The 12,183-nt window shown below is 41.9% G+C and overlaps 1 protein-coding gene across 2 annotated transcripts in view; it reads left to right on the top strand.

Moving 5' to 3' along the window:
* LOC144821810 (uncharacterized) overlaps positions 1–12,183 on the top strand; it is a 336,838-nt gene that overhangs the window by 275,864 nt on the left and 48,791 nt on the right. For both annotated transcript variants that reach the window (XM_078678984.1, XM_078678985.1), the window contains exons 6-7: positions 351–464; positions 6,236–6,361. In XM_078678984.1, the coding sequence (XP_078535110.1) occupies positions 351–464; positions 6,236–6,361 (240 nt within the window). The remainder of the gene's footprint in view (positions 1–350; positions 465–6,235; positions 6,362–12,183) is intronic.

The raw sequence follows: 12,183 nt of genomic DNA, 5'->3' as shown, positions 1-12,183 counted from the left end.
TAGCCAAGGGCTATCTTTTTCTAAATGTTAGTGGATTATGTAGTTTTAATGTCATTTCTCCGTCAGAGAACAAGGTGAGAATAGTGACCGACATAGCACCAACCCTAAATATCTACTCTGCACATCATGCACCCTTAGCTAGACTACATTGTTTACGTACACAAAGGCAGAGCCTTTGAACAAAGCAGCATTTGTGGATTTGTATATCCTGTTTTGGTATGTGCAAGATTTTTCCGCGTGTAGATCAGTGCTAACCTAAATAAAAAAAAAACCAATACAATATATTAAAAAAAGGGGACCTTACATTGGTCAAGATGCTAAATTGACATGTATGATTTCTTGTTTTTTAGAGCGCCCACCGAGGAACAGGTCAATACATCCAGAGTGCAGTGACCTCCAGAAAATGCTTGAAGCCTTGAAGATCAGTCAGGTTACGGTGGAAAGAATGATATCCTTTTGCGAAGGTGCAAAATAATTATATTTATTTTCCTCTTGCTATTTGGATGTGATAATTTTATTATAATCATTAACTGAAGTTGTATCCCATCCCATCTCAGAAGACGTACAAAGTTCTTCAGATGCATCATAGCTTGTACTACCCGATGGATTTAAAACAATCAAAACCATCTCAGACTAGAGTTGATGGAAGAGGTGGATACTGAAAAAGCCAACACGATACAATAACAAATATGTCATTCAATTTATTGTGCATTTATTTTAAGAACACTGGAATTCTCAATCCCCAAACATTCCATTTTATTTCCTATGCACCTTGGATTATCCCACACATTTGGCCAGGATTTTAGATGAACCTATAGACTCTTTCCAGAATATTTGGAGAAAAATGCAAAATTAAATGCTAAAGCTATGTTATTTTGGCTGAAAATTGGTAGCCGGCTGTAAGGGTATGGGTGTAACTCTATGCAGTTGGAAGCTGTATCCATCCTACTAGAGCAGGCACATAATAAAAAGGAGCAGCACTTCTCCTGCACTTCTCTTGAGGCTGAGGGATGACCTTCTCTGGATGTTAGTGCCCACTCAGACGTTTTGCCGTTTTATACGTCTCCAGTTTGAACTCTGCAATGCCCCACCTTTATGTATCTAATTTAGCGTACTTGGGGGCATATTACCAACAACTAGCGATAATTTTTGTCTCTAACTTGTTTAGAGACAAAAATTATCGCCGCACATCGGCGATTTTTATCGCTGATAAACCTTGCTATTAGCAAGGTTTATCGCAAATGCGATAAAAAACGGCCGCAATGCATGAATATCGCTGAAAAGTCAGCGATAATTCATGCATTATCGAGCAAATGCTCTTAGCCATGTTATCCACCTCCCATTGGATAACATGGTGAAGAACTGCTCAGGGCAGGTGTTAGCTTTTGGAGATATTCGCGCTTAGCGCGAATATCTCCAAAAGTTGGTAATAGGAGATAGTGATGTTAGCGACTGTTTCCAGTCGCTAACATCTTGGCACGCCCACTTTGCATGTCATTAGTGATAAATATCACTGACATGCAAAGCGGGGCCCAAGATGGTCGCTATCTCCTATTAGCTGTCACTAACTGGTGTTAGCGACAGCTTGGTAATAGGGAGATAATTTTATCTCCGCTTTCTTGGCTTTTAAAGCCAAAAAAGCGGAGATAAACCCCCTTGATAATATGCCCCCTAGTCATTGACCCCACTAGTGCTATTTGCACTGATTATCCATAGAAAGGATGCTAGAAAATGTCTGACAAGTCCTGATGAAGACCCTCGATGAATTATTTCTCTGGAGTGGCACTTGATGTAATTAATTTTCATAGTGTAGCCATTTGATGTGGGAATATTCCTCTGTACCTTCACTACTTCACAGTTAAAATTGTTACTTTCTCCTTTGTTTGTGTTATTGTATATTTGTTCCACTTATTCTTTTACTTGAGCATTCTGTTTCCACCCCATTTCGTAGCACTTTCTGATTATGATTGTACTTTCTGAGATCGAAGATGACGAAGTAAGATGTATCATTGCATAGGAAATGACCACAACCCCCAAATAAGTTTTATTCCATACATCCAAGCTGACTGCAAGAGGACAGGTCTCGTCCAAAGAGCATCACGAAGTTTCATAACAAAAATTAGATTGGCAAATGCAACCATACCTGGTTACACCAATACAAAGAGTGACTGAGGTCTGGTGTGTGAAGTATTCACTCAGAGGAAAGGGGGTGTTGTCTGTAAGGCAAAATATCCATGTTTGAGTCGAATGCAGTAATATTAAGGATTAATGTTGGTGGATGCCAAGATGGCAGGATGTATTACTTCTGACTCAGCTATAAGACTAGTTCTTAATGAAGACACTGTTCCTGTTACATCACCATGTCATCTTTCAATGAGCCTGCCTTAACCAAACAGCAGCAGGAGTGCTTGAGGTGGTTGGTTCGGCCTTCGTCTAGGGTGGACTTTACAGAGTCCAACTGGAGCACCGCTGGAGGACCACATGGCTGTTACACATTTATGCAGCCAGTTACCACCTATCACCACGACGATGTCCCCAGGCAACAAGTCAGGATTCTAAAGTTAGTGTGGCCCTTCTTTGGCTAGTATCCTGACCATGGGGCTGATGGCTCTTAATTGTGTGAAGACATTAGATGCTTGTGGAGATGCAGGTATATTACACAAATGCGGGAATCTAACCCACAATGCGTGACAGGGCTGATTTTGCTAATATAACTCAGTCAGTTTTGATTTTTTTAAACTTGTCTGGCGAACTAATGAAGTGGGAGAACTGTACTGTAGATTCTCAAAAAGAAAGCTCAAACAGTCATGGGACAGTGAGAGGTGTGTAGGTTTGTGGAAATTTCTTGTACAAATAAGGAGGCATATTAGCAAGAACCTCGTTAAAATTATCGCTGTTTTAGCGGCAGGAAACTGCCGCTAAAATGCCGATAATGGGCTTGCTAATATGCGTCATGGAATGCCAATAGAAGCCCAGGTTAGATGTCCTGCAGAGTTACCTGCCGCTAAAACAGCGATAATTTTAACGAGGTTCTTGCTAATCTGCCCCACGATTTCTTAGGAGCTATAGAGGTTTCTGTAAGCTCCACATTTCCTGATTCAAGACAGACCCATTTGATTTGAGTTCCATTAGATCTTTAAAGTCTTAAATTGATGCAATCTGTCACAAAACATGCCAAAATTGGTGGGCAAAGAGCCGTTATAAATATTTTAAAAGATGAGGCAATACAGATCGTTTAGGAATAATAGTTAACATACCCACACAGGCATGCACACAGCCACAAACACACGCACGCAGACTCACACTTTTTTCTTGTCTCTGTCTCTCTCTGCCTTTCACCCGTTTTTCTCTCAGACAGCATCTCCCAAGAACAAATGTCCGTTTATTTTTTCAAGACTCTTCGTGATAAAATGTTTTAATGTATTCTTAACTTCACTTTAAAAGTAGGGGCCATATTACCAAGATGTGCGTTAAAAAACGCACATCGCACAGTTCCCTATCGCCGGCTATCGCCGGATTTTATCTCCGTGTTAGCGCGTCATTATCAACGCGCAACACATAGGCGATATTAAATCCGCCGATAGCCGGTGATAGGGAACATTAGCGCTTGAAAACAAGCATTGATTCACTATATTGCGGTGGAAGACCGTTGAGCTGGGAAAGGGTAGCCTGTACGTCGCGTTTGTCGACCTACGGGCGGCGTTTGACTTAGTTCCCCGGCGTAAGCTCTGGTCGGTCCTTTATAGGCTAGGTATCCCTGCTGAACTGCTAACACTAATTATGCGGCTACATGAATCCAATTCCGCTAGAGTACAATGGGGCGGAAGTAGTGAAACAACGTTGGACTTCCCAGTGGAAAGGGGTGTCAGGCAGGGCTGTTCCATGGCCCCTCTACTTTTCTCGTTATTCATTAACGGGATAGTAGAGAGAATGATGAGGGCTAGTGTAGATGCCCCATCGTTAGCGGACATCAGGGTTCCGATCCTGATGTTCGCTGACGACACTCTTGTTTTGTCTAAGACCCCCATGGGATTGCAACGTGCATTAAGCATTTTTGATGCTTTCTGCATGGAGCATGGATTAGAGGTGAATGTAGGAAAAACCAAATTAATGGTTTTCTCTGCAGGACGTAAGAGTAACCCAAATATAACTCTAAACAATAGCAGGCTTGATATAGTTAAGGAATTTACGTATTTGGGAGTGCAGATTGCGGGGGGGAATGCCTGGACGCATCATGTGAATAAAGTAGTCCTAAAGCACCAACAGCTTTCAGGTGCCCTAAGGGGAGAACATCGTAAATCAAAAACAAAACCAATAAAACCAGTAATGACAGTTTACGATGCGAAGGTCCTGGGTGCCACTTTATATGGCGCAGAACTTTGGGCATGGAATAGTCTGGTGGCTCTCCAGACTTCCGAGAACAAGTTCATGCGCGGGATTACTGGACTTCCACAGAGTACCCCCCTAACCCCATTGTTCTTGGAGTTAGGCAGACGTACGATTGTCGACAGAGCCCGACTGCGACCGGTCCTCTACTGGAGACGCCTTTGGACGACTCCAGAAATAAGGCAGTACGCGGAGGGCTTTTTGTGGATAATCAAGGAAGACATCTTCCACAAGATAAAATGGTTAAAAAATCTGAAGACCATGTTGGTTAACATAGGGTTTTCGAATTTGTGGAATAACCCCGAGGGAGAGTCCTTCCCAAGTAAAGAAGCCATCAAGGAGCAATATTGGGACTGGGTGGGAGGCAAGATGCTGAATGACACCAGGGCAGGCTCCATGTCCGGCCGTTTCCTGGAGATTAAAATTGTACCTGTCCTTGAAAAATACTGGGTTGATATTACTGTACCTATGGACAGGAAACTTGTCTTCCAGCTAAGGGCAGGATCCATCCCCCTTAAGAAATTAACATCAAGCTGGCACAGTCCTACTAATAACCTATGTCCCGTTTGTGAGAATGCTGTGGAGAGTATAGGCCATTTTCTTTTCGTGTGTCAGGCTTATGCAAAACCGAGGAGAAAGTGGCTCTCGCCGGTGTGCAGAAACCTGGGGACACGGGATAGTGTAGTGGCCCTAAGAATTTTGTGCACAACTACCCAGGATTCGATAATTATGGGGGTAGCGAAATATTTGGGTTGGGCATGGGCGATACGACGACGTTTTCTGGGGGGCAGCGGGTAATTTGGGGTTCCCTTTTTTATAGTTTTTATGTAAAATGTACAAAACTGTTTTAAGTCTAAATTTTGTATGAGCTGTACTGTGTTTAATGTCTTTTTACTCAGGCTATGTATTTTGTGTATTGTTTGATTTTATGTGCTTTTATGAGAACTCTCTCGAATAAAGCTTATACAACAACAACAGCATTGTTGTCACGCGCTTATGTGTGCCTTCATAATATGGGGGGGTGGATTCAGTTTTATGATCCACACCCCCATGTTATCAATGCCTAATGCCTGATCAGAGCAGGCGTTGGGAGACTGCGATAAACGAGTTTATCGCAGGTCTCCTTTTCCCAACGTCTGCCTTGGTAATAGGGTGCTACCACCTGCAACCACATTTTACATGTGGTTGGACGTGGGAACGACCACTTTGCATGTCAGCGATGTTTCTCGCTGACATGCAAAGTGGGCTTGAGGCAGGCGTTAGCATGCCCTTGTTAATAGAGCACTAAAAGTATCGTCGCTTTCTCGGCAACATTCACCGAAAAAGCGGCGATACTTCCCCTTGGTAATATGGCCCTAGGTTCTTTGAATTAATTGTTTGTGATGTTACACATCCAATGTTATTAATTCATAACTTTGTAATTAAAAAACGTTGTGTCATAAAAAGGTACCAACACGCGTGTTGAAAACTGTATAGTTTTTAAATAGATTATTGGTACGTAGTTATGTCAAAAGCATTTTGGTATGAGGTCTGCCTGGGCTTTTATAACGAGTCTCACTCTCTACTTACTGCTTCGAAGTCTAGTTTCATAAAGTGACAAGTCACTGGTAAATTGGAATACATTTGGTTTAACCTGGTCCTCTTTTATGTTTCTCTTTTCACATCCCATCCTATTTCTTTGAAATCTATTTCCTCTCTCTTTCTGGTCGTCATCACTCTTTCTTTATGTCTTTCTCTCGAAATCTTTTTTCTCTTTCCATCGCTGTGTATCTCTCTCTCTCTCTCTCCTTTCGCGCTCTCTCTGTCTCTCGCTCCCTCATCCCCAACCTCTCCACTTTCTCTCTAACAGAGGCAGGACAGTTGAAACATCCTGACCAATCACACGTTGCTCCCTTCGGGGCAAGCGTGGATGAGACTCTCTGTAAGTCTGAGGAAGCAACTGGATCAGCAGCGGATATCGTCACAGCAGCAGAAGGTACAGCCATCATAAAGCATGTGTTGTGGATACACAGGGGCAGATTTAGAAGCCCCTTGCGCCTCCTTGCGCCACCATTGCGTCACATTTTATGACACAACTGCGGTGCAAACAATGCAGCCAATTTACAATGTGAAGCACCTAGGGAGATGTGTCACGTTGTAAAGCCCTGTGTCACATTATACCTGCATCAGGTATAAGGGGGCAGACTTACAAGCCCCTTGCGTCACTTTTGTGCCTCTGTTGTGTCACTTTTGTGACGCAGCGGACGCGTAAAAGTTGCGGCCCATTTAACAATGTGACGCATCTAGGGAGATGCATCACGTTGTAAAACCCTGCGTCACATTATACTTGCATCAAGTATAATGTATGCAAGGTCGGTGTTCCCCGCAAAAAAAGCCATGTAGAACTGACGCAGTAAAATGTACAACATTTCACTGCATCCCTTTATGCCTTCACTGCGTCAAAATCCCTATGCCAGACCAGGAGTAAGGAATGACGCAGGGCTTTTTGAATGGGACTCACCTTTCTGTTGTGGTGCATTGCTGGAGTTGCGTCACTTTCCTGAGCAACTCCAGCAATGCGTCACTTTTGGGCCAACAGATGCGTCAGAAATTCTGACGCATCTGTTAATCCTTGCGCCATGGAGCACTGTATTGTAAATACAGCGCATCCATGTTGGCGCAAGGACATTTGGCACTGGCTCAAGGAAACTGACGCATCAATGCAGATACATCAGTTCCTTGTAAATCTGCCCCTCATTGTCCTTCAAGCAGTGAAAGTGAAGCCATATTCCTTTACTGTGGCGTAAACTATGAACAAGGAATAATCTTAAACAGTGGTTCTCAACCATTGACTTCTGTGGAATCTCACTTAATCGTCATTGTAACCGGGGACCCCCACTGAGTCATTATTGGAATCTGGGGACCCCTACTGAGTAATTACCGGAAGCAGGTTTGATGATTTGAACCACAAAGCAGTATACAAACCATACGGAAACATGTATTCACAAAACAAATACGCAATTGCTAAAATATTTCATTTAATTCACAAACATAAAACAATTTTAAAAATAAATTGAGATGAGAAGGCTGGAGCTTCGATTGAGACCCCTCATCATACATACTGTATTCTGTTTAATACACTTGGACTGCTCCAACGAATCAATCTATGAATGCAAACTTAATTTTTATTCTCAAATTTCAAATTCTTTCACATTTACAAACTATTTTACAATTTTGAATTTGGCTTCTTTATTTATATACACTTCATCAGTCTGTTACTGTTTAATTTTCTAAGCAGTCGCAGACCCCCTGAGTAGTCTTCGTGGACCCCCAGGGGTCCCTGGACCACAGACTGGGACTCACTGATCTAAAATGTGCACACGGTGTATCAAATTTGAGTAAAGTGTATATTCAGCATAATTATTGGTAGTTCTGTTTTGTCAGAGAAAGTAACCTGAGTCAGTGTAGATGCAAGAGATGGGATCGAGCAGCACATCTGAATCCTTCTAGACTCATACCCACGACACACTTTCTTCTAAGTTCACAACAGTATGCCTCATCCAGTCTTCAAGTTAGGCAAGCAAAATGTGGTCGGTTAGCACTAAATGCCATATTATGAGTAGCCTCAATTCGTTTTTAAATTCTGCCTTTTTTCTCTGGGACCAGTGGCCACCAAACACTACAAAATGAGGCAGATCAGGGCAGGATCAGGCTTAGAATACTGAGTCTGCAAAGGACAAATATCTTCAGTAAGCATCCGTGATTCTATGTATATACGTGAACTAACATATTACTCAATAGATTGATAATGTACTACAAATTAGAAAGCCAAGGCCCAGAGAGATGCACACTATCAGGGACATGCATCAAAGGAATTTGCATTCGCAAACGGTGCGAATCGCAAAATTCTGCCGTTTTGCGAATGCAATTTCCATTTTTGGGATGCATTATGCATTTTGTTGTTCTCGCAATTTAAGAAATCGCAAATTTGCGATTTCTTAAATTGCGATTGCATTTAAGGAATCTCAAATTGAGATTCCTTAAATGCAATGCATCAAACTTTTAAAATTTGCGAATTCGCAAATAAGGGGTGCAAATTACCATGAAGTTGACCTTCATGGTAATTTGCGAAAACTTTGAAAAATGCACAAAAGTGCTTTTTTCAAAGTGCCATTTTACACACACACATGCCCTTGGGGCATGTGTGTGTGAAAAATGTGGATGTATGACGTTACAACGCATACTTTTACAACGCATACCGTTACAACGAATTTTTTACAACGCAAAAACTTTTACAACGCATACCATTACAACGCATGTTTTTACAACGCAAGTACCTTTACAACGCATACCATTACAACGTAAGTATTGGTAAGTATATAATATTTTTTTTATTTTAAATTAATTGTAATTAATATAATTTAATTTAATTTAATTAAATTAATTTAATTTTTTTTTCCTGTACCCCTGTACCCCAAAAACCCCAAAATAACCCTGAACCCTAAAAATACCCCTGTACCCCAAAAACCCAAAACTGTCCCTGAACCCTAAAAATACCCCTGTACCCCAAAAACCCAAAACTGTCCCTGAACCCTAAAAATACCCCTGTACCCCAAAAACCCAAAACTGACCCTGAGCCCTAAAAATACCCCTTTACCCAAAAACTGAAAACTGGCCCTGAACCTTAAAAATACCCCTTTACCCAAAAACTGAAAACTGACCCTGAACCCTAAAAATACCCCTTTACCCAAAAACTGAAAACTGACCCTGAACCCTAAAAATATCCCTTTACCCAAAAACTGAAAACTGACCCTGAACCCTAAAAATACCCCTTTACCCAAAAACTGAAAACTGACCCTGAACCCTAAAAATACCCCTTTACCCAAAAACTTAAAACTGACCCTGTACCCTAAAAATACCCCTTTACCCAAAAACTAAAAACTGACCCTGAACCCTAAAAATACCCCTTAAAAAAACCCAAACATATAACATTTTAAATATAATTATATACTTACCAATACTTACGTTGTAATGGTATGCGTTGTAAAAGTACTTGCGTTGTAAAAACATGCGTTGTAATGGTATGCGTTGTAAAAGTTTTTGCGTTGTAAAAGTTTCGTTGTAATGGTAGTGCGTTGTAAAAGTTGCGTTGTAAAGGTTGTTTCCCAAAAATGTACTTAATGGCAAATTTCAGGGGTGCAACAGGGTGTCCTTTGGACACCCCTGCACCCTTGAAATTGCATTCTTAATTTGCGAATTTCTAATGGTGAATCGCAAATTAAGAATGTCATTCCCATTCATTCCTATGGGCCTCTAGGCCCATAGGAATGAATGGGGTGGCATTCCCTAATTGCGATTCTCAATTAGAGAATCGCAATTAAGGAATTTTAGGGAATCTCTATTTTTTAAGCGATTTTTTTGATGCATTGCATTTTGCAATTCCTTAATTGCGATTCCTTATTTTTCGCAATTAAGGAATCGCAAAATACAATATTGATGCATGTGCCCGTATGTACTGTTCAAGATCATTTCATAATCGCGAACATCTGCACAAAAATGAAAGCAAAGAACACAATACAAATTCTACAACAATGCAGTTTTGGAATCCTTGGTAAGATTGAGCAATATGTTGCCACATATCATTATTGTGATCAATAACTGAATGCTACCAAGACACTTTAAAGTCGAGGATCGCAATCCCCTCTGTGGCTATTTAGTTACTCTCTTACATTTCAGTAATTTTACTGTTCAAGTCTTCAGTGTTTGTGAATTCCTGACATGCAAATTCAATGGCATTCAACACACACTGTACCTTGTAACCTGCAAAGGAAATGGTTAGTGTCTCAGAGTTCTGAAAGTGTATTTACTGCATTCAGGGATGTAAGATTAGCTCCTGGGTTTAGGTTTAAGGACATCGGCTTCCCAAAAAGGAATCGTGTGCTACCTGGGAGCCCCTGAACCTCCAGGTAACTCCGGATTGACCAGCCTCTGTGACGATTGGGAGGGCGGCCAAACTAATGTCTCGGAGGCCATCTCTCATACCACCCAGGCTTTGCGGGTCCAGTTTGCTGGCAAGACAACTAGGGCCTGGATCACCGCAACAGCAGCAAGGTGAAACAAAGGAAGCAAAAACAACACTAGTTCGTACAGAGATGGAGTGCTCACCAGATAGGATAGCTACTCATCTCACCTGTACCTATAGGCTTCAAGTCACTGTGTCCACATGCCTCGACTTCTTGGTCTATAGATGGTGGCTTCCATGCAGGCAACATTAACAGGAGATCACATCAGCAGAACTTCATCAGGAGCCTTCAGGCTTCCTCCTAGCCAAAGGGGACCAAACAACAGGGCATATTATCAAGAAGGGCATTACAATTATTGCTGCTTTAGTGGCCGGAAACTGCAGCTAAAGCGGCGATAATGGGCTTGATAATATACCCTTGAGAATTCCCATAGAAGCCCATGTTCACACCAGAACCTGGGCTCCTATTAGAATTCACAAGGGCATATTATCAAGCCCATTATCGCCGTTTTAGCTGCAGTTTTCTGCCGCTAAAGCAGCGATAATTTTAACGCTGTTTCTTGATAAAATGCCCCAACACTAGTTCCAAATTCAGGAAGCATCAACAAGGTCCAGACAGACCCATGCCCAAACGTTTACAACAAGCAAGATGGAGGTCTAACTTTTAAGTTTAAATTCAGAATATTGAGAAATACCTAAAGCCAGTCACACTACTACAGACACAAACTGCACATTCAAACAGGCAATAGGCACAGTGCTTCTCTTCAGAGATAAGCCTGAAAAGTTCTTACTCTCAGAATGCGATGCAATGCAGTGCTCAGCGCCTACATACAAATAGCTAAGAACACCTACCAGCAGAAGGCGCTGATTGGAAACCATGGGGCTTATTTACAAGCCCCTTGTGCCGCCAGTGTGTCACTTTTAATATGGGAAAAAGTGAGGCACCATAAGCGCATCTTGCTACCCCATATTTACAAGGACACCTAAAGCCACCCAGCGTGACTTTTTGTGTCCTTGCAAATACGGCCCCTTTACACGCAGCACTTTGCTTGAAAGGGGTGTGCCATGTGTGTTGCTATGTGTGTTCCCATGCAACACCCCGGGCTTGCATCTGCTATTCCAGATTTACGAGAAATCGTAAACCTGGTAATGTGTCAGAATGCTACACCTCACCAGGGGAGGCGTAGGGAGGCACAATAAGGAGAAATGTTTTAATTTCTCCTCTTTTTTCCCTCTTTCTAAGTGTGCTGCATTCTGCAGCATGCAAAGAAAGAGGATATCACCTCTTGAGATTTTTTTTCTGCAGGAAGGTGTCCCTTCCTGTACAAAAACAATCTCCCCGCAAAGCAGGCCCCCTTGCACTATGGTGCAAGGGTGCCTATGTCGGGACATGGCAGCCAATTGAGCGCCAGCGCAGGGCGTGCACAGGCATCCATCATATCGTTGTCGATATGACTCATCCCTGTGCTATGTAGTGACTCAGTGTGGCGCAGGAAAATGGTTTGCGACACCGCGCTGAGTCATTTTGTTGTAAATAAGGCCCTCAATATCTTCAGAACTCTGTGAAGCTGATGCATTGTCCTATCACTTCATTTTCTGTTTTTGAGTGCTGGAATTCATCTTTTTAATACCATTTTCATATTTATAAATACATCCTAGTTATAACCAGCTGGAACGTGTGTTACCCACACCGAAATACAGACCCTAACAGTAGAGTGATATTATGACACATTCTTGACTTAAATCCTCAAAAAGGTTTATCCATGCCCTCAAAAACAAAACCTATCACAAAAAGT

This window comes from Lissotriton helveticus, chromosome 2_2 (genome assembly GCF_964261635.1).
Source record: "Lissotriton helveticus chromosome 2_2, aLisHel1.1, whole genome shotgun sequence".
Classification (NCBI taxonomy): domain Eukaryota; kingdom Metazoa; phylum Chordata; class Amphibia; order Caudata; family Salamandridae; genus Lissotriton; species Lissotriton helveticus.
Note: the sequence above shows the minus strand (reverse complement) of the source record. Positions and strands in the feature narration are given on the sequence as shown.